General features: G+C 38.2%; 2 protein-coding genes across 5 annotated transcripts in view; one reads left to right on the top strand and one right to left on the bottom strand.

Moving 5' to 3' along the window:
* Positions 1–529: 529 nt before the first annotated feature.
* dock6 (dedicator of cytokinesis 6) overlaps positions 530–24,078 on the bottom strand; it is a 35,295-nt gene continuing 11,746 nt past the window's right edge. For 2 of the 4 annotated variants that reach the window (XM_077734131.1, XM_077734132.1), the window contains exons 12-52: positions 23,975–24,055; positions 23,624–23,780; positions 23,060–23,190; positions 22,472–22,565; positions 22,218–22,380; positions 18,923–19,040; positions 18,000–18,070; positions 17,743–17,881; positions 17,558–17,659; positions 16,613–16,699; positions 15,411–15,642; positions 15,126–15,290; positions 14,495–14,670; positions 13,777–13,878; positions 13,012–13,098; positions 12,725–12,820; positions 12,514–12,654; positions 11,774–11,887; positions 11,539–11,709; positions 10,702–10,841; positions 10,450–10,619; positions 10,222–10,367; positions 9,962–10,144; positions 9,256–9,382; positions 9,090–9,174; positions 8,738–8,834; positions 8,102–8,236; positions 7,837–7,989; positions 7,586–7,744; positions 6,911–7,011; positions 6,637–6,829; positions 5,880–6,023; positions 5,631–5,762; positions 5,526–5,540; positions 4,692–4,817; positions 4,531–4,620; positions 3,810–4,046; positions 3,449–3,592; positions 2,552–2,658; positions 2,307–2,480; positions 530–1,156 (exon numbers count right to left, since the gene is read on the bottom strand). In XM_077734131.1, the coding sequence (XP_077590257.1) occupies positions 1,114–1,156; positions 2,307–2,480; positions 2,552–2,658; positions 3,449–3,592; positions 3,810–4,046; positions 4,531–4,620; positions 4,692–4,817; positions 5,526–5,540; positions 5,631–5,762; positions 5,880–6,023; positions 6,637–6,829; positions 6,911–7,011; positions 7,586–7,744; positions 7,837–7,989; positions 8,102–8,236; positions 8,738–8,834; positions 9,090–9,174; positions 9,256–9,382; positions 9,962–10,144; positions 10,222–10,367; positions 10,450–10,619; positions 10,702–10,841; positions 11,539–11,709; positions 11,774–11,887; positions 12,514–12,654; positions 12,725–12,820; positions 13,012–13,098; positions 13,777–13,878; positions 14,495–14,670; positions 15,126–15,290; positions 15,411–15,642; positions 16,613–16,699; positions 17,558–17,659; positions 17,743–17,881; positions 18,000–18,070; positions 18,923–19,040; positions 22,218–22,380; positions 22,472–22,565; positions 23,060–23,190; positions 23,624–23,780; positions 23,975–24,055 (5,328 nt within the window). In that variant the 3' untranslated portion in view covers positions 530–1,113. The remainder of the gene's footprint in view (positions 1,157–2,306; positions 2,481–2,551; positions 2,659–3,448; positions 3,593–3,809; positions 4,047–4,530; positions 4,621–4,691; positions 4,818–5,525; positions 5,541–5,630; positions 5,763–5,879; positions 6,024–6,636; positions 6,830–6,910; positions 7,012–7,585; positions 7,745–7,836; positions 7,990–8,101; positions 8,237–8,737; positions 8,835–9,089; positions 9,175–9,255; positions 9,383–9,961; positions 10,145–10,221; positions 10,368–10,449; positions 10,620–10,701; positions 10,842–11,538; positions 11,710–11,773; positions 11,888–12,513; positions 12,655–12,724; positions 12,821–13,011; positions 13,099–13,776; positions 13,879–14,494; positions 14,671–15,125; positions 15,291–15,410; positions 15,643–16,612; positions 16,700–17,557; positions 17,660–17,742; positions 17,882–17,999; positions 18,071–18,922; positions 19,041–22,217; positions 22,381–22,471; positions 22,566–23,059; positions 23,191–23,623; positions 23,781–23,974; positions 24,056–24,078) is intronic. The other 2 variants (XM_077734133.1, XM_077734134.1) reach the window with 1 other exon arrangement.
* angptl8 (angiopoietin like 8) lies at positions 19,904–21,454 on the top strand. The gene is made up of 4 exons (XM_077734135.1): positions 19,904–20,200; positions 20,852–21,001; positions 21,081–21,191; positions 21,270–21,454. The coding sequence occupies exons 1-4, from the start codon at positions 19,904–19,906 to the stop codon at positions 21,282–21,284; spliced, it is 573 nt and encodes a 190-aa protein (XP_077590261.1). The 3' UTR covers positions 21,285–21,454.

The raw sequence follows: 24,078 nt of genomic DNA, 5'->3' as shown, positions 1-24,078 counted from the left end.
GGTCGCCGGTCAAATGTACTTAGAATTAAACAGTACTTACATATTAAACAATACTTAGATATTAAACAGTAATTAGATATTAAACAGTACTTAGATATTAAACAGTACTTAGATATTAAACAGTACTTAGATATTAAACAGTACTTAGATATTAAACAGTACTTAGATATTAAGCAGTACTTAGATATTAAGCAGTACTTACACATTAAACAGTACTTACATATTAAACAGTACTAACATTAAACAGTACATACATATTAAACAGTACTTGCATATTAAACAGTACTTGCATATTAAACAGTACTTATATATTAAACAGTACTTACATATCATTAGATTGCTGCCACAATTGCACAATCGTAATATGAAATACTGCCATATTAAATAAACAGGATTATGCATAAAGTTTTTTGTAGTATACTTACACCTCTGTATTAATTTAATTCTTATAACCCATCACATTGACAAGTTATAAATCCGCCACTGAAAAAGAAATATATCAATCTGTAAAAACATAATAAGTCAAAACTCTAGGAAAGGTATTTTAATAGAAGGCAGTAGTTAAAAAAACATGTAAATAAATAAAACATTTTTTTTGGAGAGGTAAAAATCAAAATCAATGAAAAAGCACTAGAATTGCGACAACAGTGTTTAGTTTACAATAGTGCAATAAAAATTGATACAGTAGTAAGAAACAGCTTCATTCTTCCGGGAATTCCTTTTCAAAAGAGTTCAAAAGCTGAAAAAACATCGCAGTGCACATTTGGAGTCAAAGTCACATTTCGGATATATTTTTGGTCAGTGCGTTGCGTTAAGAATTCAACGTTTGACATCACAAAAAATCCAGTCAAACTGGAGAAATTATACTTTAAAACATATTCACTGTAGTTGCAGTACATCAGAAATTCCTGCAGGAGAGCCTGAGATGCAAAAAAATTCAATTATTTGGTGTTGATAACAAGATAAGTGTTTTAATTGACTGTCTTCGGACCCCCGGGGGTGCTTCAGCTGGGACCAAAATTGCTAGGATGACAATAATGTTCAAAATATTTAAAAGTTTGTGTGTGTGCTTGTGACACTTGCTGTGAATTTGGTGAAAACGTCACGTTGGTCTCAACCCTCGACTCTTCGGAGGCTGGAATGAGTGAAAGAGTTCCTGTGAAAGAAAAAAAAACAGGGAAATCGGGCGATATTTATTCCTCCTCCAAGAGTCATTCTTGTTAAAAAATGCTGTGGGAAAAGATTTAATGCAGGAGGTGCTGTGAATAACAATGTTGTGGTTAGGGTCTCCATTTTCAAAGTGACTATTAAAGTTCAGGCGTCCATATATAGTAAGTATTTGTACTTCAGGTCTTAATCAGAAATAGGTTTTATTAGGAATTGGTTTGTTATGCTTATCATTATTCATAAATGTGTTTATTTCAAGCTATTTTCATAAATAACTATAATTATAAGGGTATCAATTTAGACTGGTGACTATGTTTGGCTTTGATAACCTTGTGAGGATAAGCTACATGTGTCAAACTGGTGGCACGGGGGCCAAATCTGGGCCGGCGCATGATTTTGTGTGGCTCGGGAAAGTAAATCATGAGTGCTGATTTTCTGTTTTAAGATCAAATTAAAATGAAGAGTATAGATGTATATTAAATTTCCTGATTTTTCCACTTTTAAATCAATAATTGTCATTTTTAAATATTTTTTTCTGTGTTTTTAGTTCAAAAATAATTTTGTAAAATCCAAAAATATATTAAAAAAAAGCTAAAATAAACATTGTTTTAGATCTATAAAAAAACTGAATATTCAGGGCTTTTAATCCAGTTTTTAAAACCATTTATAAAGAAAAAAATCTAAATATTATATCTAAAATGGTCGAGTCTGACACGCTTGGGATAAGTAGTACGAAAAATGAATGAAATACAATTATAAATGTTGCTATTGCAACATCCAATGATAATCCCAGATAAAATCACCTAAAAATTAAAATACATGCTTTTAAAGTCCCTCAAAACACTAAATATCTTTTTCTAATTCATTATATCGGCTTTAAAAATGAGTCAAAGACTAGCGGTACTTTCCCAAACCCTAAAAAGTAAATCTAGCAACTCCTCTGACTCTTTTCTGCCTTTTTTTTCTTCCCTGGAGTTGCGTCATGTGATTTTTCATTTCCTGGAGGCCAATACATTTGTGCTTGACTTCTCCAGTGTCAGCTGGACGGGGTTGGAAAAGCACAGCATGCTTATTTGTGTGCGTGTGTCGAGTCGGTGCGTAGGCGTGACAATGTGCATGTGTTTAACGTCTCAAATTACCGCGGTGTTTGTATAGCCGGGACCGGCAGAGTCCTGTACAACTGCGGGATTTTGCGGTTGATGAGTGGACCCAAGGCTTCTTTCAGTTTATTGTAGTTCCTCTCCAATTCCCTGTGGTATTCCTTCTGATCAGGACCAATCAGAGCCTTGTTTTTTCTCAGGGCATCCTCACACCTGTAGGAGAAGAATGTGGTTGTTGTTTTTGACAAAAGTACATGAAAAACAACGGGAGATGTGTTGGTCACCTTTTAGCAAAGTCTTTAAAGCATAGTCGTAGTTTATTATGGTGGCGGAATAGCTTTGGGTCATCGGGAATGTCGGTGAGAAAGACTTGCGCCACCTCCAGGGGCCCCTGTGAAAAAAAAGGGGAGGCAAAGGCTTACGTATTTACTGAGGAATGTCAAAGTCAAGAGCTAGACTTATAACCCCACATGGAGTAGTGTCTACATTACATTTATATTTCAGTGACAGAAAGGTAATGCATTCTATGGAGTATAAGTCGCTTTGGAGGAGAGGTTGAAAAAGTCAAAAATGCATCAAAAAATACAAAAAAATAAGTCGAATTGGACTTAAAGTACAATTTTTGTCTGCTATTTGTGAGCAAGTTGCTAAAAGTGTAATAATGTTCACGCTGGGGTGACTTACCTGCAATGTTCCCCTCCAATTGCGCACTACTCTCGTCTTCTCTGCGCAGTAGCAATTATATGGCGCGCAGTAAATAAAATCCAAACTTTTTTTTGTGTGTTTTACAGCATGTTTTACATGAAAATTTAGAGGGAACATTGGACTTGACATGCACGAAACTGCAAAGTGACAAAGACGAAATGCCATAATGCAAGACAATTTGGCGGATATGGTCATTAGTTTCAAAATAGAGAAAAGATAAACAGATAAAACACTAAACAAAATTAATTTTGATGTCTATGAATGAAATTCAAGAAAAAGTAGTTCTGTCAACTTATGTTTTTCGTGTTTTACAGCATGTTTACATGAAAAATTAGAGTGGACATTGACATGCACCTGCTTATGGCAGCTGTGATACTGGCGAGCAATGATGATGTCACTCACACTGGTACTCAGTGCGCTCAGGGAGGTTGTCTTTCTACCCAGACCAACCAAAAATTAGAGGTAACATTCCTTACCTGGTTAACGGTTGTACCGACACAGCCCTGCAGCACCATTTGCAACATTTTAGGGTCAGCCGGGTCCTGGGTGGTGGCAAAAGCCAGTTCTTGTGTCTTCTTCTGCATGTCTTCAATGGCTACTTCAATTGGGACTAGGATGATCTGGAATAAGAAAAATATCAGAGACTGTTAATAACTTTACGAACTATAACTAACCTTTCAGATCAACTGTTGGAAATAGATGGCAAATCCATTTGGACTGGGATAAGCTGACAAACATGGGGAGTGTTAATAGTAGCGAATAGGTTAATTTGTGAATTAACATTAAAGCATTTACACCATTCATTTCAGGTGAAGTTGGACATTAGGGCAAAAATACCTCTTCCTTGTGAGTGACATTGACCCGTGTCTTGATGTAAGGGAATGCATGTGACGCAGTCAAGATGGTTTTACGCTTGTATTGCTCGTGTAGGTCTCCGTGGGCGCGGCCATCCAATGTAAACGGCGTGCAGTACATGAAGGTGCGCAGGTTGTAGTTCTTGTCAAAGTATGTGATTCTTTCCTTGAGCTCATATGTGTCGAAGAAAGGCTCAACGTAGGTAATCTGGAGGTAAGCCTGAATAGAAGACAGTGATTGGTTGCATCTTCAACTCATCTAAAGTGTTCCCTCGCTACTTCGCAGTTTAGCTACCGCGGACTCAGAGATTCGCAGAATTTTTTTGGGGAAAAAAATACAAATATTACATTGACACAACATATTTTACAGTTTTTTTTGTTATAACATTAATTTAACTTTCTCTACCCGTATTCTATATGGTTTACTGTATAGAGGGAGGTAAAAAAATATTTAATTAAAAAAAAATTAAAAAATAAATTAAAAAAATTGAATTAAATTCAAATTAAGCATTTTTGAAGGGGAATCCCTACTTTGCGGAAATTCACTAATCGCGGGTGGTCCGGGTCCCCATTAACCGCGATAACCGAGGGAACACTGTATTAGCAAAAAAATGATACATATTAAACTCAAAAGTGAGAATTGAGTGAGTGGCAATAGTGGTTTATTATTTGCAAAGACTACAAAAATAAATAAAACACTGTACCTTGTTGGGATCCAATTTGCTTTTGTCCACTGGGTTGGAGTCCTTAATTATTTCTACCACTTCGTCTCCATACCTTTCCAAGTAGAACTCCTGCGTAAAAATGAGTCATTTTTTAGCACAAAATAAATCATCTCAATTGTTTTCCCAAGTGATAGACCTGCCTCAAGTCTGTGGGAGATCTCAGCCAACTTGGTGATTGATGGCTCCTTGTAGACAAATTCTTGCTCATCTAGGTCTCCAAACCGAGAGCCATAGAAACCCACTCTGAAGTATGTGCCGAACATCCTCTGAACACTGGAGAGTGTTGGGAACAAGTTACAAGTTACATTTGGTTTAGATGCATAAATATAAGTATACTTTATACATTTATACAGTTATCCCTCGAATATTGCGGATAATGGAGACCAGACATAGCCATAAGAAGACAAAATGAACTTAATAGTACAGCTAAGAAAAAAAACCTTGCTGTTTATTTATTCGATGATCAACCGGAAAGCCTGCATCTCAAACAGTTTCTTTCTTTCAAGAACTTAGACTAAAACTACATTTTACCAGTTTTTTTTAATCCACATTAAGCGTCGAGGAACTATTTTCAATGTGAGTACAGTATTTAAAGTATTTACATTTTTATAAATGCATTGTATTTAGATATTAATACATTATAGTCTTGAAATTCTTTAATATTTTATAAAAATACACCTTTTGTTAATGATACTTGTATTTCTGTATAGGCGCAAAAACGTATTGTGGTCCTCTGACTTTGCTATTTTTTGTTCATTCCGGTCATGTCTGGTCTACATAAACCGCGATATTCGAGGGATTACTGTATTATCTTTTGTTACTCACCCATTCAATTGCACAGGTAGCAGGAGACCAATCAATGAAAAACAAAAAAAAAATGTGGATATAAATGTCAAGGCAAAGCATTTTTTTACACAACTTTAGTTCAAAAATTTAACGACTCCATCTAATTTAGTTTAAAATGTATCTCTTACCTCCCATCCTGAACTCTGCAACATTTCAAAAATAATGAAAAATATGTCAAAAGACAGCTGAAGTAACCCCACCATTTTTAATTTCAATTTATTACTGTATCTTACTTGGTTATAGACTTTGTTAAAGGCATCCTGCAGCTTCCCGTGCACCGTGGCGAGCTTCTTAAAGTCTCGGTTAGCCTCATGGATGGGCAGAAGAATCTTATACACCTCGTTTATAGCCTCGTACATGGCGGCCTGGATTTTAAAGCACAAAATGAAGATCACAATTGCACAAATGCCTTCAACTGGATGAATATTACGGCCAAGTGTTGTGTTAACAGCCAATATGTTGTGGTAGAATACAAGTGGCACCATGTTAAAAGAGGCAGCTGCTTGCTCCAGGAGGCCCACCAGCCCGGATTCGCTGAAATATTTCCCGGCACAAATCCCCTCCTCCTCTGGAGATAAGACATCATCTGATACGGCTGACTCTTCAAGTACATTGGAGGAAATATTCTGTCGGGAAAAAGTTGGTGAGTTAAGAAGGAAATGTGAGTGAGCTTGGCTACTGAGACGGAAATCATTAGGGAATTTTCTCACATATAAGCCTAAGCTTTAAAATTGTCTTAAAATTGCAATTTCTCGCATATAAGCCGAACCTTGATTCACAATTGTCACTTCCATATTCATGTATATTTAACAGGGAGTACAGATATGTTACTTTGAAGGGAAAATCATGCAAGATGTTTTTTTTTCCGTCTTGAATTTCATTTAGACGTCAAAATAAATTTAGTTTAGAATTTTATCTGTTTATCTTTTCTCTATTTCGAAATAAATGACTATATCCGCCAAATTGTCTTGAATTATGGCATTTTGTCTTTCTCACTTTGCAGTTTTGTGCATGTCAAGTCCAATGTTTTCTAATTTTTTATGTAAAACATGTTGCAAAACACAAAAAAACTTTGGATTTTATTTACTACGCTCCATATGATTGCTGCTGCGCAGAGAAGATGAGTAGTTTGCAATTTGTGCGCATATAAGCCATATCCTTGATTCAGTCATCATGTTTTTAGCGACCAATACGGCTTATATGCGAGAAAATACAGTCCTTATTTTGTTCCCAACTGACCTGAAATGTGACACAGCCAATCGGCAAGTAGCGGCAATCCTCCAACATGTTGAGATATTCCGCCACCAAGGCGGCGCTGTGGATAAGACAATGCGCCGCTTCTGCATGGTTTCCTCTCTCGGAGTGCTTGCCCGCCATGTTTTGAAGCCACGTTAGGCGGAGGTCTGGAGAGTTTTGGTATCCCTTTGCAATCCTAGCAATCAGGATTTAAATCAACAACAGGAAAACTAAAAGATTGTCTGAGCCAGACGTCGTCATGTAAGGCTCAGGTTACCTGTACATCAGGTCAAGGAGCATTTCAGGATCTTGCTGATGCTCCTTCATCTTCACTGTGTCGGTGAGAATCATGTGCAAGTTGAATACAAGATCCTGGACCTGCATGGGAATCAACTTAGCATTAGGAAATGCCACGAATTCAATTCTTAGGTCTTTAAAGTCATAGCAGTTTGTTGACACTAATAAAAGAGATACAATGCAATACTGTATAGGACAATAAAGCGATAAAATGTGTTACCAAATTTAAAAAAAAAGGCACTATGTAGCACAACACTATCTGGATTACTACCAGATGTTCTTATTTTCCGTCTTAGCAATTTGCCGTAAAAAATGGACTAAAAATATTGACTTGTTACCAATGTTTTCTCTAAGCTCTCGTCTTCTCTGCGCAGCAGTAATCATATGGCGCGTAGTAAATAAAATCCAAACTTTTTCTTTTTTCACCCCTTTTCCCATGATGGCGCCCTTTACGCAGTATCTCTTTCCAGTCTTATGTTTTTTTGTGTTTTACAGCATGTTTTACATAAAAAATTAGAAGGAACATTGACATGCACCTGCTTATGGCAAGTGTGATACTGGCGCGCAATGATGATGTCACTCACACTGGTACTCAGTGCGCTCAGGGAGGTTGTATTTCTGCCCGGACCAACGAAAAATTAGAGGGACCACATACCTGTTCTGGGAAGGGGGTGTCCCGCAACTCCAAATCCTCCTCAGCATAAGTCAGAATAGTTTTGAGAGACCGTCGTAGATGATCCTCATTGAAGTTCTGCGAGGTTCCCACCAATGAGGACAGCGACATTGTGACCTGCATCTTAACTCTGGCGAAATTCTGTTCCGGGGTTGCAACAAGATATGACACATCCAATATATTGACTCCAGCTTTGCAGAGCCACAATTTGTACATAGTGATCCAATACTCACATTCCCAATCTCAAAGTTTTGCCTCATGAGAAGGTAAAGCGAGGCGGCAGCGTGACTCCTCACAGAGGCGATGCTACTGCTGCAATGGCGCAGCAGACGGAGGCACAAATCGGCACAAAGCTCCGTGTCCTCTTCAAAAAGCATCTCTGGAAACTTTACACAAGCCAAAAAGCTCCTTTCACCAACACTGTTTTATCTCTTAATTTCCATCTAGATGCCTAAACACGATTGAGCAACAATAATGGATTCCCTGAGCGGCACGTACCTTAAAAACAAGAGCTCTCTGTGTGGTGAAGCAATGCTGCAGGAAGAGGGCACTTTGGTTGCCTGCCATGCTGTGGAGAAGAACTCTCAGCACACCTCCTAATACACTTTCCTTCAGCTCTGATGCCACCACAGTCTGAAAAAAATGAAATAAAAGATCTGAATCCCGACCAAACTACCCTTAAATTTTAGATTACCGTATTCTCTCGCATATAAGCCGTATTTGTCACTTTAAAAAAAATGACTGAATGGAGGATACGGCTTATATGCGCATAAATTAGACTTGACATGCACAAAACTGAAAAAAAAAATGCCATAACGCAAAATAACGTGGCCAATATGGTAATTTATTTCAAAATAGAGAAAAGGTAAACAGATAAAACGCTTAACAAACTTTATTTTGAGGTCTATGAGTGAAATTTAAAGAAAAAAACGTATCTTCCTATATACAGTATCTCAGAAATACCACGTATGATAATTTTTATAAACATTTTCCCTATTAAAACCATAAATATGGAGAAGAAAATTGTGAATAAGGAGGCTTATACGAGAGAAGGTTTCAACTATTTTAAGGGTACGGTTTATACGCTATGGCGGCTTATATGCGAGAAAATACAGTCATAAAAAGTCCATTTACCTTCACTATAATCTCCAGCGTATCCAGAACTACCAGAGACGCCTCCGTAGAAAGATTTCCATCCACTACAGACTCTTGTTCAACTTCAGCTTTGGTCCTGGTTTGACATGGTTACAAACAATCAGTGAGTAAATGTGACCACCACGTTTTTGTATGATAAACACCAAAGTTAAAAGTTTGTAAAAGTGTAAAGAAGTCACCAGAGGGCAGTAACAAACCAATGCAAAGTCAGATAGCCAAGATATAAGATATCCAAACCAAACCAAGACATTCATTGCCAGCCTATCCAATTCAAATGGATTGGACGTCTATCTTTAACATTAGTGGCCAATGACTTGATTGAGAAACCTACTTGTCAACCCTATCTGCATTTTGTCTCCAGTGAGTGACATTCTTCCTCCACCTGACGTTCTCCTGACTCCCATAAGGACTCCTCTCTGTACAAGAAAGCACAAAAACCTCTCATTTTATAACCACTTTTGAACACCTACGCAGACGCCGTTGCACGTTAACATTACCTCGGCAACGGCGCACCATCTCCTGGCGAGCGCCGATGGTCCCCAGAATGGCTTCTTCCAGACGAGCCTTCATATCCTGTGACTTCTTAAAGGTCAAACTGTTGATCCTCTCTAATGTCTTCTTACCCTGTGAAGACCAATGCATCAGAAAAAATGAACTATGAGGTCTTTAAACGGTACTCGGACGTTTGGTCGCCGGTCATTTGATCCCTTTTGGTCGCTGTTCAAATGGGGACAGAGAGTTTACTGTTGAAACCAGCTCTCAAAATTATATTCTTGAGAGAGTTTAATATCTAAGAGAGAGTTTAATATCTAAGAGAGTTTAATATTTAAGAGAGTTTAATATCTAAGAGAGTTTAATATCTAAGAGAGAGTTTAATATCTAAGTAGTGTTTAATATCTAAGTAGTGTTTAATATCCGAGTAGTGTTTAATATCCAAGTAGTGTTTAATATCCAAGTAGTGTTTAATATCCAAGTAGTGTTTAATATCCAAGTAGTGTTTAATATCTAAGTAGTGTTTAATATATAAGTAGTGTTTAATATCCAAGTAGTGTTTAATATCTAAGTAGTGATTAATATCTAAGTAGTGTTTAATATCTAAGTACTGTTTGATATCCAAGTATATTTGACCGGCGGCCAAATGTCTGGTCACGCTTTAAACGAGACTTTTTGGCCACTTGAGTCTTTTTTTTTTTTTTTAGAAACCTTGTATTCAAAGCAGGAGATGCACAAATGTAGCAGATCCAGCAAACGGTTGATTTGATGCACAGACATATCGGCCACCCAGCGTTCTAAAAGAGCGGCGTCAGCGTTCTTCAGCACCCAAAGGAAGCAAACCAGCAGAGTTCGGCTGCACTCGGCGGACAGGTTGCCATTCTGCCGACCCGCCTAGTACGAAAGAAGTAATTGGGCAGGGATATTTGAGTCGAGAATGTCAACGTAAGAAAAACAGCATGCAGTCTTACCACGGTGGGAATTGCAAACGAGTTAACCTTGGCGTACGGCAAGGGGGAGCCGGCAATCGCCATGGCAACAGACTGACTGATAGTGCTGTTGCCGTCTAGGTCGGCGTCGTCCACGTGGGCGTGTCGGACTCGAGTCGTGGTGGAGTCTGCGAAAAGAAATAAGTGATAATCTATTTTGTGCTGTAAACTGGATTAAAAAAAACTGATCTGGAATAAGGGATGGCTAACCCGTGAAGTCATGAAGTTGATGCAGGGCTTCTGTGAGGATGGGGAGAAGGGGGAGGTAGAGCTGAGCCACGTGGGCTCGAACCTGCGGCTCGCTGTAGCGTGGATCCGAATCGTGGCTGCACAGCAGGGAGTGAACGGCGCAAATGGCTTTTTTATGGAGGAAGAAAACGCTGAGGGGGTGGAAATGTGTGAGGTTAGATTCAAAAGAAATTGCTCCCATCTGTCGAGGGAAGGATGAATAAATAGGCTTACCCTTCGCCTTCGGGGTCAAGTATGAGGGCCAATTCGGTGAGGAGCAGACCAGACAGGAAATGTTGTTGGCGAAATGGGACAGAGAGTTCAAACATGGTGGCCACGCCTTGGTCTTGCACCATACTGGAAAATGCTGAACTCTACACATACAAAAAAAGACAAGAGAATGTGAATGACAGATAGACTACAACACAGGTGTCAAAGTGATGGCCCAGGGGCCAAATCTGGTTCGCCGCATCATTTTGTGCGGCCCGAGAAAGTCAATCAGAGTGCTAACTTTCAACTTTTATCTATAAAAACAACAATATCTATAAAAAACTGAATATTTAGTTTTTTTGATATAGTTCTTACAAAGCAAATTGTTTTAAAAAAAAATCTAAATATTATATTTAAAATGGTCCAGCCTATATGAAACCATTGCATTTTTTTTATCAAATTTTTTTCTTTGGGGTTTTTAGTTCGAAAAGCATTTAGTAAAATTATTTAAAAAAAAAAAAGATTAAAAGACATTTACATGACTGAGAAAAAAAAGCTCAAAAAACATTGTTTTAGATCTATAAAAAGACTATTTAGGTTCGTTTAAACAAAAAAAATATCTAGATATTAAATCTAAAATGGTCTGGCCCACATAAAATTGCATTGCCCTTAATGTGGCCCGCGAACCAAGAGTTTGACACCCTTGGACTACAGACTAGGATAACATAAGCAATAAATACTCATCTATTAGAACATAAGACATTTCCATAGCACTGAATGCTCGCTCCAATAATACAGTAATTTATTTCTTGTTGTATATTCAAACATACCTACTCAAATCTCTCCAATGGAATAAAATACCTGAGAAGTAGTGGAGGACGTCGAGGGTGACGGCGATGCCGGAGGGCTGAGTGTGGAACACGGCAGATTGAGGACGACGTAGTGTTCATGACTGCAAACGATGCGAATAAAGTCCATTCGCAGAGCATTCAGAGAGCTGGGGTTGGGTGTCATGTGGAACTTGTTGCCAATCTGAGACATGAACAAGGTTTTAAAAGCGATACGATGACTTGCACGATGACTATGGACGGATTACCTGTTTGTAGTAAGTGCGGATCAGGTTGAATACAAAGCCTCGGTCCATGAGAGACAGCAGATCGTTGAGGAAGAAGGCTAGGCTGCTATTTAACCTCTCCACCAGTTCCACATCCTGATTGTTAATTAAAAAAAATATATATATAACTAATATCTACTTCTAAAATTTGACATAAATACCTCAAATATCACGAACAATGTACCCATAGCCACAAGAAGATAAAGGACTTAGACTAAAACTTAGTTTTTGGGGGATTAATATCAAATTGAGAAAGTATTTAAATTTTGACATATATTAGATATTAATACATTAGTCTTTTGATATGCTTGTAGTCAATGTTCCCTCTAATTTTTCATTTAAAACATGCTGTAAAACACAAAAAAACATAAGTAGACAGAGCTACTCCCACTGGTTGCCGCGTAAATAGCGCCATCATGGGGAAAGGGGTAAAAATATTGTTTGGATTTTATTTACTACGCGCCATATGATTGCTGCTGCGCAGAGAAGACGAGTGTAGTGCGCAATTGCGCAGCTTAGAGGGAACAATGTTTATAGCTGTAATATTTAATAAATATACAGTTTGACAATTGTACTTGTGTACTACTTGCATGTCTAAGTCGGGCGAAAACATACATTGTGGTAGTTATAATAAGGGTAATCCTACTTTGCGTTTTTTCAATTATTGCGGCTATGTACGGTCTTCATTAACCGCGATATTCGAGGGATTACTGTACTTCTACCTTGTGGTATCGTCCGCCAATATCTGCGCTGATGGCACAAACGAGTGCAGCGATGTCGTCTACGAAGCGATCCGGGAAGCGCTGACGTCGAGGGCTGTCCAATTTGGAGGTGAGGAACAAGTGCTGGGCCATGCTTTTAGTCTACAAATCAAAATCAAATCATTATGAAGGATTTTGGACTTCCATTTGAGCCCTAAACATGTTTACTAACCATGATTTGAAAGAAAAACCAGGCTTGCTGTAACGCCGCTTCCCTGACGGCGCTGGTACTGACGACCCATTGGAGGGCGAGTTCTTCATGAAGAAGCTGGACATGCACCAAAACAACATTTTTCTTTAGGAGGACATTAGCAGAAAAGCTAAATAGCCGGAATTCATGCCAAATAAAAGATTTTTTCGGATAGGGGTGTGTAAGAATGGTGATTATGAGTATTAATAACACAAATATGGACAATAAAGACGAGGACTGGATGAATTAATACGTGAGATGTGTTTTACCTTTTTGGTAATCTGCCTGGGAGGGACGGAAAATGAAGCCACGCTGTCCAGAAAGGCAGACATGCGATTGTTGCTGGGGTCACTTGCCTAATTCGGCGTGAGGTGAAGTGAACACACACACATATATATATGAAACACACACACAAAAATGGAGATGGGGACAAAAATGGGTGTGACAAATGGGTGTGAGGCATGCAAGAAGTCAATGAACAGTGCGTTAAGCGATAGCTAATGTATAAAAGTAGATGGGATGCAGCATGCAGAAAGAAATGGAACCTGGGAAGTCAAGATTTTACGGCAGAGGTGTCCAAATTTTAGCTTAAATATCTTTGTTTGGCTAAAAATTTAGAAAAAAAATAATATAGGATAGAGTACAGATATTTTTGGATTTTTTTGTTGATCTAATTGACAGTTATAGACATCAAATTGAGTTAAACTATAATAAAGTGATCATGTTTTAGTCCAATTAAATGTAATTTGACTGCCAAAATGTATTGGATGTCTAATACCAGTTACTTAATACTAAAAAAAGTATTAAAAAATTTTAAAAACCCCAATTTTCCCCCATTTATGATCCTTAGAAAATGCAAGAAAACAATAAGTTTGGACACTTCTGCGTTACGAGCTGCACGACAATTCAAAATAAATGAGTTTCAATAGGCGCCCACCAAGATTTAATTTGTTAAAAAGTAAATATGAGTGATTTTAAAGCTCAAAGAGTCGTGCAGCTCTTAAAAAATGACAAGGTTGGGAGTTCTTCTGCACCTGCTTGAGCTCACAACTGGAGTTGGGGTTCCGGCGTAGAACAGATCTGGAGCCCCCAGGGGCGCAAGCAGAGTTTACCCAGGAGTGGGAGCGATCGATACCCTGACACGAGAAATACGTGCAGATACACGCAGAATGCGGGAGGCAAAGACACAGTGAATATTTTTTTTGCTAATCGCCATCATAGTAAAAAAAAGAAGGACAAGAGCACTAGGGGAAAATAAGGATGGCGACTCACACTAGGAAGGAGAAAACCAAAAAAAGCAATACCAAAAAGCACATAGGCACAAAGCGTAATTGACTTTAACGACATAATTCGACACAATTGCAAATTGACTGTGCGGGGAAAGAATTGAAGCGGGGCAGAATGGCAATTCTGTAAAAAAAACAGAAGGCTTTGGAAATTTATAAGGCAAAAAAAATGGTCTTTGCAATATATCGGCAAAAAAATAATAAATAAACGAGAATGACTCATACAAAAAACACAAAAAGAGACATAAATAAATGTGAAAAAATAAATACTGTATTTTCACGACTATTATGCGCACCACATTTAAGGGCGCATGGTCAATGAATTAATTTTTTTTCCCATATATAAAGCACACTGGATTATAAGGCGTGTTTGTCTATTTTGGAGAAAATGTAAGACTTTTAGTGCGCCTTATAGTCGTGAAAATAAGGTAAATAAATAAAAAAATGAAGGAAAAGGTAAGCGTACCTTGCTACTAATGATTCTTTCCACTTCTTCATCTGGGGAAACTGGACTAGTGGCTAAGTCGGGATCGGAGTTGCTAATACTTTTCGAGCGAGCCAAGTTAAGGCTACTCGGACGACCCGTTGCTCGGGAGAAGGTGGCGTACTGCAACGGGATCTCGTAGGAAAGACCGCCAACTGCTGGGGGGACATCAAAAGACACGTTATGCCGCAGATTTTTTAAAAAAAGCAGTTACAGACGCTCCCCTACTTACAAACGAGTTAGGTTTCCGTGCGCTTGTTCATAAGTTGAAAATGTTCATAAATTGAAAGTGTCCATAAGTTGAAAGTGTTCATAAGTTGAAAGTGTTCATAAGTTGAAAGTGTTCATAAGTTGAAAGTGTTCATAAGTTGAAAGTGTTCATAAGTTGAGTGTTCATAAGTTGAGTGTTCATAAGTTGAGTGTTCATAAGTTGAGTGTTCATAAGTTGAGTGTTCATAAGTTGAGTGTTCATAAGTTGAGTGTTCATAAGTTGAAAGTGTTCATAAGTTGAAAGTGTTCATAAGTTGAAAGTGTTCATAAGTTGAAAGTGTTCAAAAGTGGAAAGTGTTCATAAGTTCATCTGTATTTGCCACTATTTTCCTTAAAATCTTACTTGGTGGCGCTGTTGTTGGCTCAGCGGTTGGTAGACGGAAGCAGTAATGGATGTAAGACACCAGCAGGTGATTTCGTCCATGCTGGTCCTGGTTACCCTCCAGATTTTTATGAATCTGGTTGACTAAAAGAGCCATGGCTTCAAAGGCGGCGCGGCCGAGGTTCACTGTGGACAAGCCAAGAAAAACAGTGTGGTGGACTGTAGCCATTTTGGAGGGGGCGGCGGGTGTGGTTTCCAATATTATTGCAGCTGTGTAAACAAAGTTTGAGGTGAACTCGTGCTCACCAATTTGACCGGCGATGACCGGAGGGTAAACGATCAGCTGAATGAGTTTGTTGAGGAGTTGGTGGAGGAAACGGACGCACGTGTCCAGTAGCGCCCCCCTCAGGGCAGCCATGCTGGACTTTAACTCGCTCTCCATGTTAGCCTCGGTGATGATGACGTCTTTTAGGCGGAAGGGGAAGGAGCATTCCTCCAGGACGTAGACCAAAGTGAAGAATCTGTCCAGGTAGGGATCCTGGGAAAAGTATTATTAATTCACAAGGCATTTATTAAATTCATCCTTATATGGGGCCCAATACTATGTAGTGTATTTTCCGGACTATAAGTCGCGCATATTTTCAGTGTGAGCGACATATACTGAAGTTGGGTTCATGCATGTTTTGGTTTTTCACTCTGAACACTAATTATAGCCTGTTATGTTGTTTTTTATTTAAAATTGAATTGAATGATTTTTTGTTTTTATACAAGGCTATTAAGGCTATAGTTATCTGAAAAAAAGTATGTTAAAAGATGCCTATTTAGCCAGTTGTTCTCCATTTAACTATTGTTACTTTAAAGCACTATTTTTTTTATGAGAAATGACTCATGCAGAAAACACAAAGAGACATAAATAAATGTAAAAACAAATTAATCAATACAATTTTAGCAACAAAAATAAACACTATTTTCACAACTATAATGCGCACCGCATTTAAGGGCGCACCGTCAATAAATGACATTTTTATTCCATATATAAAGCACACTGGATTATAAGACTGTCTATTTTGTCGAAAATTTAAGACTTTTAAGTGCGCCTTATAGTCGTTAAAATACGATATGTTTGTTCTTAGTTGTTGGTAAAATAAAAAAGCGCCCTATTTTTCCTAGTCAATCTGTCCTTTAATATTTTCCGTGGGAGTCGTTGAGAGTTGGAACGTCAAAAATTGAGCGGATTAGAATTCAACACGCTCCTCCTGATCTATTTTCAATAGCCAAATACAAAATGATGACACCCACGCTCTGTAGCTGGCAAGAAAGAAGCTGTCATCAGAACTTGGAAAGCTTCAAAGCGAAAAGTCAGACTCTTTTTTTCCATCCAACTTTCTGCTAACGTGCTGAATAAAAAAAAAACCCTTACGTATGTTATGCTAACCTGAACCCAAAGCTCTTACAAGAGTAAAGTGTGTATTTTATTCAGAAGCATATCACCTTGTAAATGTGCATACCTGTGTGTGTACCGAGGACACTGCCGTCACCTCCACGTTGAATACGCCTTTGTGATTATCCACCCACTTCATTCCGGGAAGCTGAACCTGCCAAGGTAATGCGCAACCCATTTAAGTGCTTGGTGACCAATGTTCCCTCAAATTTTTTGTTGGTCTGGGCAGAAAGACAACCTCCCTGAGGGCACTGAGTACCAGTGTGAGTGACATCATCATTGCTCGCCAGTATTACAGCTGCCATAAGCAGGTGCATGTCAATGTTCCCTCTAATTTTTCATGTAAAACATGCGCTAAAACACAAAAAAACATAAGTGGACAGAACTTCTTTTTCTTGAATTTCATTCATAGACGTCAAAATACTAGCTACCCGCGTATAAGCCGTACCCTTATAATAGTTGAAACTTACAATTTCTCTCGTATAAGCCTCCTGATTCACGATTTTCACCTCCATATTCATGGTTTTAATAGGGAAAATCTTAATAAAAAATATCGTATTTCTGAGATACTGTATAAAGGAAGATACGTTTTTTTCTTTAAATTTCACTCACAGACCTCAAAATAAAGTTTGTTTAGTGTTTTATCTGTTTATCTTTTCTCTATTTTCAAATAAATGACCACATCTGCCAAATTGTCTTGTATTATGACATTTTATCTTTGTCACTTTGCAGTTTTGTGCATGTCAAGTCCAATGTTCCCTATATTTTTTCATGTAAAACATGCTGTAAAACACAAAAAACATAAGAGTGGACAGAGCTACTACCACTGGCTGCTACATAAACAGCGCCATCATGGGGAAAGGGGTAAAAAATAATGTTTGGATTTTATTTACTGCGCGCCATATGATTGCTGCTGCGCAGAGAAGACGCGAGTAGTGCACAATTGCATACACGCACAGCTTAGAGGGAACATTGATGCCGACTGAGATAAATTTAATCAAAACGCACTTACGTCAGGGGTGAGCACCGAGTAGCTGGGCGGGGGCTTCTCCACAGACACGGGCAAACTGAAGGACCCCGTGCGTAGTCGGCCATGTTGCATTAGAGGGATCCACTGTAGGAGAAGGAGGGGTGGGAGAGAGATGGAGATTGTCTTATTATCAAAGAGTACAATGAGTGTGGGTTGAGGTTTCTCACAGTGTAGCCCACGGGGGTCTCCAGGGGAGTGTTCTGTTTGGTTTGGCAGCTGATGTGGTAAAAGGTAAAGAGAAGATGGTGGTTGTCTGTGAGGTTAGCGGGAATTTTCAGCTTCATCTCCTCATAGAACTCAGGAGACCTGAGAAAGAAAGGGAGGGCAGAAGTTAAATACTTGGTTTAGACATGTGATTCTGAAGGGAATTCAGCTGGCGGGTGGTTTGTAAAAAAAAAAGGTAAAGAATGGAATGGAATTGTACTTGTTGTGGTAGATGATGGGAGTGACTGCCTCTTGCATGAACTCGGCACAACTCGACTTTCCAAAGATGACCTTTGAAAACAGGAAAAACAACAGTGGAGTCTTGGAGGATCAATAGACGGCACACATTAGTTGGGGTCATTGGGAAAAACAACAATACGCAGCCCCAAATTAGCGCAAAAAGCAAGTTTTTACAATGTGGGTCAGTACTGTGAAACTGAAATGCATCACTAAAAGGTATTTTTAATTCATTCAATATTACTGTATTTTCACGTCTATAAGGTGCACCTCATTATAAGGTGCACCCTCAATGAAGGACATTTTTCCATATATAAGACGCACTGCATTATAAGGCGCACTGTCTGTTTTAGAGAAAATTTAAGACTTAGGTGCGCCTTATAGTCGTGAAAATATGGTAATTGCTATTGACTTCCAGGTATGAAGCACTCACTACTTTACAGTCACCTCTAGAGCCAGCCATTGTTGATGTTTTAGTTTTTTTTGTATAAAATCCTGCATTGGGGGAGGAGCTATATGATGGAAGATTTTGTAAACTAAGATGGTATCTGCATATTTAACAGTATTGTTTCAGTTCAGGCATTTGTGTTTTTTTTAATATCCGACAGTGGTGGTTTTTCATTTTTGGTTTTCTGCTTATTTTCCATATATAAAGCGCACTGGATTATAAGGCACACTGTCTATTTTGGAGAAAATTTAAGACTTTTAAGTTGTCATTTTCAGTGACACTGAAAGAGTTAAAAGTCCACAAAGTTTCCGTCACCCAACCCTCGTTTTTCTCCGCTTTGAAGATTTGCTACAAAAGTTAGCGTAAAATATTTTTCCCTCCGCCCTGCAGCTCTTCTTTTGCGATGAGAATTAACATTCCGTCACATTGCGGCGGGCGAAAGACGATGAATGACTCACGGGCAAAGCTTGGTTAGGATCCTCCGCCGCCATGAACTGAACTTTCACGGCGATGTTCCTCACTGAACCCTGACGGCTGTTGAAGTTCAAACTTTGGGGGTAAACGTAGAGGAGGTTTCTGAGGGGCAAAAAAAAATGATTTGCATTTAAATTGTGTTCACCCACCCCAAAAAAACTGTATATTTTTCAACAAAACCCAACATAAATGTGACCTAGTATTGAGTAAGCCTGGTGAAAGTGACCCAACCCCAGAAAACACACATTAGAGGTAACTTTAGGTTATATTTTTGAACCATGTGATTTTTAAGATCACCCCCAAAGACTATTTAATCATAAAATAAAAAACCCAACATTTAAATCCCATATATTTTTAAGACACGCCCCCTTGGAGCCAACTCTATACCTTTATGTTAAGCTTAATTTACTCAATTTCAATTTCAATTCACAAATTACACCCAAAATGAGTCAAATACAAATTCAAGCTGACCCACAAAAAGTATTTAATCATAAAATAAAATAACCAACATTTAAATCCCATATATTTTTAAGACACACCCCCTTGCAGGCAACTCTATACCTTTATGTTAAGCTTCATTTACACAATTTCATTATAAATCCACAAATTACACCCAAAACAAGACTCAAATACAAAAAAATGGTGACTACAAAAATTCTAATCTATACCATGATAATAATAGCAACAAAACTCAAGGTTCAAATTTAGGTAAGGTCATTAAGACCAAGGTCACCTGGGATCGAACCACAACTGAGCTAATGTTTGACCAATTCATACAGTACACATCTAATAAAAGGCTGACCAACTTCAGTCCCGTTTTACCTCCAAGCGAGAAACATTGATAAATACTCAATTGTGCATTATACTCCATGTCCAAAATGAGAAAATTATGTCCATATCTCCCAATTTTACTCAGTAGCGTCTTAACGCTACCTAGAGTCCGTGTACGAATGCAATCAAATGGGATGATGTGGATCCTGTGCTTTATTTATTTAGCCGGGGTGCCGTGGGCTGTTCAGGCCGGCCCGGTTAAGCGTCCAGGTGGAGCCGCCGCCCCCCAAGAGGAGGTCAACGTGCTCAACTTTGGCGTCCTTCAGTTGGGAGAATCCCTTAACGACATGCACCAAAGAACCGAAGCTAAGGTAGCAAATATTTTGCGGACTTTGAAGGCACGCGAGGATGCTCTTGAGCAACTTAGAGAGCAGACGCAACAAGCAGCGGAGGTGGAGAAACAGATCAAGGGAGTGATACTACTCCTACAGGTAGGTACTTGACCGAAAGATAAAAATGTTTGGGGAAAAATATGGATGGAAAAAAAAATCCTTCTCATTCTTATACATGGTGAATTTAAGTTGGGAATTTTACTATAATTCATGACTTAAATAACCAGCATTTAAATCCCATGGATTTTTAGGCAGGCAACTCTATACCTTTATGTTAAATTTTATCATAAACAAATGATGATTGGTGTCAAAGTGACGGCCCGGGGGCCAAATCTGGCCCGCCAGATCATTTTGTGCGGCCCGAGAAAGTAAATCATGAGTGCCTACTTTCTGTTTTAGGATTAAATTAAAATGAAAAGTATAGATGGATATTAAATTTCCTGGTTTTCCCCCTTTTAAATCAATAATTGTAATTTTTTAATCATTTTTTTTCTGTTTTTAGTTCAAAAATCAATTTGTAAAATCTAAAAATATATATAAAAAAACAAATAAATATTGTTTTAGATCTATAAAAAAACTGAATATTCAGGGCTTTTAATCCAGTTCATTAAGTCCATTTATAATTAAAAAAAATATATATATTATATCTAAAAAGGGTCTGGTCCACATAGACTTTTGGCAGTCATTTGATATTCAAATGTAGCATGACTACAATAAAACATGTAATAAAAGTGGATGCTCTTTTGTCAGGACCTGACATTCAAACAAGGGGCGGAGACTAAGATGACAGAGGGTCAACTGGCCAATATGGAGCGAGAAGAGGCGGTTCTTCGGAGCAAAGTGAAAAGTTTAGAAGCCCAACTCAACAGAACATCCCCCACTTCCATCAAAGAATTGCAGGTAAGCCAAAGTTTCCCTTCGTCACACTTGCCAGGCAACTTTTTTTTATTCATCATCATTTTCATTGTTTTTTTAATAGGAGCGAGCGACCTTTAATGCCAGTATTTTGAAAGGTCTCCAGCATTTAACGCAGTTTCAAAAGCAGAACATTGACAAACACGCCAAGCAGCTTTCCACATTGCAGAGAATGGTGAGCTAAAATAACCAAAGTAAAAAGCTGCCTTGTCATTCATCTGCCGATAATAATAATTTTGCTTTCTTCTCCCAGAGTGAATCACTTTGACATCATCAACAATAAACCATCAAAGCACTCCAGTACAATGCTACATTTTCTCCAAGGCTATTTTGATTCAAATCTAAGGATTCAAAGTCCAACTTGAAATCCTTCTAAATTCATGTATTAGTATCGTTTTATATCGCAAAGCATTCATATCAGTGCATAAATTGTATTAACGCTACTAACACAAATTGTATTATTTTTATTTATGTACTCTTATAAAAAAAATGCTGAATTTTGAGTTTATTACATTTTATTTCAAGAGCTTTTAACCCATAAACAATGTTTAAGTGGCAATGATATTTTCATAATTTAATACTGGCCAATAAAAGGTGATTACCGTATTTTCACAACTATAAGGCGCACCACATTATAGGGCGCACCGCATTATAAGGCGCACCTTCAATGAATGACACATTTTAATTTTTTCCATATATAAGGCGCACCCCCAATGAATGACACAATTTAATTTTTTCCATATATAAGGCGCACCCTCAATGAATGATATTTTAATTTTTTTCCCATATATAAAGCACACTGGATTATAAGGCGCACCCTCAATGAATGACACAGTTAATTTTTTTTCCCATATATAAGGCACACTGGATTATAAGTCGCCCTGTCTATTTCGTAGAAAATTTAAGACTTAAGTGCGCCTTATAGTTGTGAAAATACGGTAGCTGGCCGAGGTTAGCCCACAAGCTATAGGTTGGACACCATTTTCCCCATATGACCATTTTTAAAAATATTTTCTGTTGTTTCTTATGCATGTATTTTGCCTTTCCTAGTAAAGTAAATAAAGCAAAAAATGAAACTGTACTGTTTACTGAATCTATTTTAGTTGACTTGTCGCGACTTTGCAGAAATATTCTAAATGGAATTTATAGAAAAGGAATGTAGTGTGTCTTCTTTGTGATGGATGGCGCAACGCCCGCTTACCTGTAGGTGGTATGCGGTGTGTATACATAGCGAGCAGGGAATTCCAAAACTTCTTTGGTAGGCCGTACCCGCAGGTCAGGGTAGGGCTTCACGTGGAGCAGCTCGGGTGAAAGACAGTAATGGGGGGAGTCTGGTGCTGGCGAGATATCAATTTTCAACTGGGCTACAATGTCAACAAAGAGAGACAAATGAGACCTTGGTTCAGCCAATCGCTTCAGGGTATGGAAATGTAATAAAACTACTTTCAAGTTCACCTGTTACGGGTCTCAATCGACGAAGGACAGATGAGGGTCTTCGCATGTCTGCTAGGAATTTATATAAATCTTCGTCACTTAACCTGTCTCCTTCCTATAATAAGTTGGAAAGAAAAAATGGCAAGAAATATAACTATAATTTTGTGTTTTTGTAAAAAAATTAACAAAAATTAAAATGTTAAGTTGACAGGAATATTGAAATGTTGACTTATGTAATATTATTATAAACTGTCAATTAAAACTATAATGTTTCATAAAAGGTTAGAGTCTTAAAATACCGTTTTAATAAAAATAATAATGCAATTTTAAATGCAATGGCAGTTTTTCATATATGGACCATCATATTTATCACCATTGGGCTTTCTAATGTATCATCAGGTATGGTGAAAATATATACTTTTAAAAATGTATATCCAAGTCATCAGAAGGTATGAGAAGGTATAAAAACTACTGCAGTATTTTCACTTGTCCAGTAGCAAGTGAAAACTGTAAATATTTATATAAAAACATACAAGCCAAGAATAGAAAACTGTTAAAGGAGAGAAGTGTGTACATCACGCTAACTCTCAAAACATATAAATAATGAACCTGTTTGAAGAAGTTAGTGACAGTCAGAGTAGCAGGACGGAACGTGGCAAAGTTGCACATGTCGTCGCCCATACTCATTCGTTCGTATCCTTTCTTCTTTCGCTCATTCCAGGTCCCGTGGCCTTTGCGTTCTGGTAAAGAGGAAAAAAAATTAAAGCATATTTGCCATTGGAGTCCATTACACTAATGTACTTGTGTCAAAGTGGTGGCTCGGGGGCCAAATCTGGCCCACTGCATCATTTTGTGCGGCCCGAGAAAGTAAATCATGAGTGTTGACGTTCTGTTTTAGGATCAAATTAAAAGAGTATAGATGTATATTAAATTTCCCTTTTAAATGAATAATTGTAATTTTTAATCCATTTTTTGTGTTTTTAGTTCAAAACATTTTGTAAAGACTAAAAATATATTAAAAAAATCTAGAATAAACTTTGTTTTAGATATATAAAAAACTGAACATTCAGGGCCTTTAATCCAGTTAATTTATTCCATTTATATACAAAAGAAATCTAAATATTATATCTAAAATGGTCCGACACCCCTGCGCTAATATGAGGCAGGCAGTACCTGAATCGGAGTCCGGATCCAAGCGGTCTAGGCCTCCGACACTACTGACGATGTTAAAAAGGTGAATGGCGGTCCAGGCGAAAGGCATTCGGAAGCAGCCCAGACGACTGCAAGACTGCTCGGCCTGAAGACGCAATTTCTCAAGCTTCTCCTTGTGCTGTAAGCCAGACGGGAGAAAACGTTACGTAACAAAAAAATTGAAAAGCATCCAATAAAAAGCACACGGTATTTGCCAAGGTCGTTGCATTGGTAAATATTGCATCCCAGACAGACAGAATTGAGCAATTGGACAGTGAAAGCATCCCACGTGCATGCAGCTTGGTCGCAGGTCGTGACCACTGTGATGCTTACCTTAGATGAGTCAGATTCTTTCATCACCATGTAGGGTTCACAGCACTCGCCGATGTCGCCTTGTTGAAGAACTTTCTCGAGCTGTGAGGGGAAGAGTATTGGTT

The sequence above is a fragment of the Stigmatopora nigra genome, chromosome 15, assembly GCF_051989575.1.
Source record: "Stigmatopora nigra isolate UIUO_SnigA chromosome 15, RoL_Snig_1.1, whole genome shotgun sequence".
NCBI classification, from domain to species: domain Eukaryota; kingdom Metazoa; phylum Chordata; class Actinopteri; order Syngnathiformes; family Syngnathidae; genus Stigmatopora; species Stigmatopora nigra.
This window is presented reverse-complemented; position numbering and strand designations above follow the sequence as displayed.

Excerpts from the sequence above, each read along its gene's own strand:
- angptl8 (XM_077734135.1), top strand. The coding sequence starts at position 19,904 with ATGATGTGGATCCTGTGCTTTATTTATTTAGCCGGGGTGCCGTGGGCT. Across the intron at positions 20,201-20,851 it reads GAGTGATACTACTCCTACAG|GACCTGACATTCAAACAAGG; the intron begins GTAGGTACTTGA and ends CTCTTTTGTCAG. Across the intron at positions 21,002-21,080 it reads CTTCCATCAAAGAATTGCAG|GAGCGAGCGACCTTTAATGC; the intron begins GTAAGCCAAAGT and ends TTTTTTTAATAG.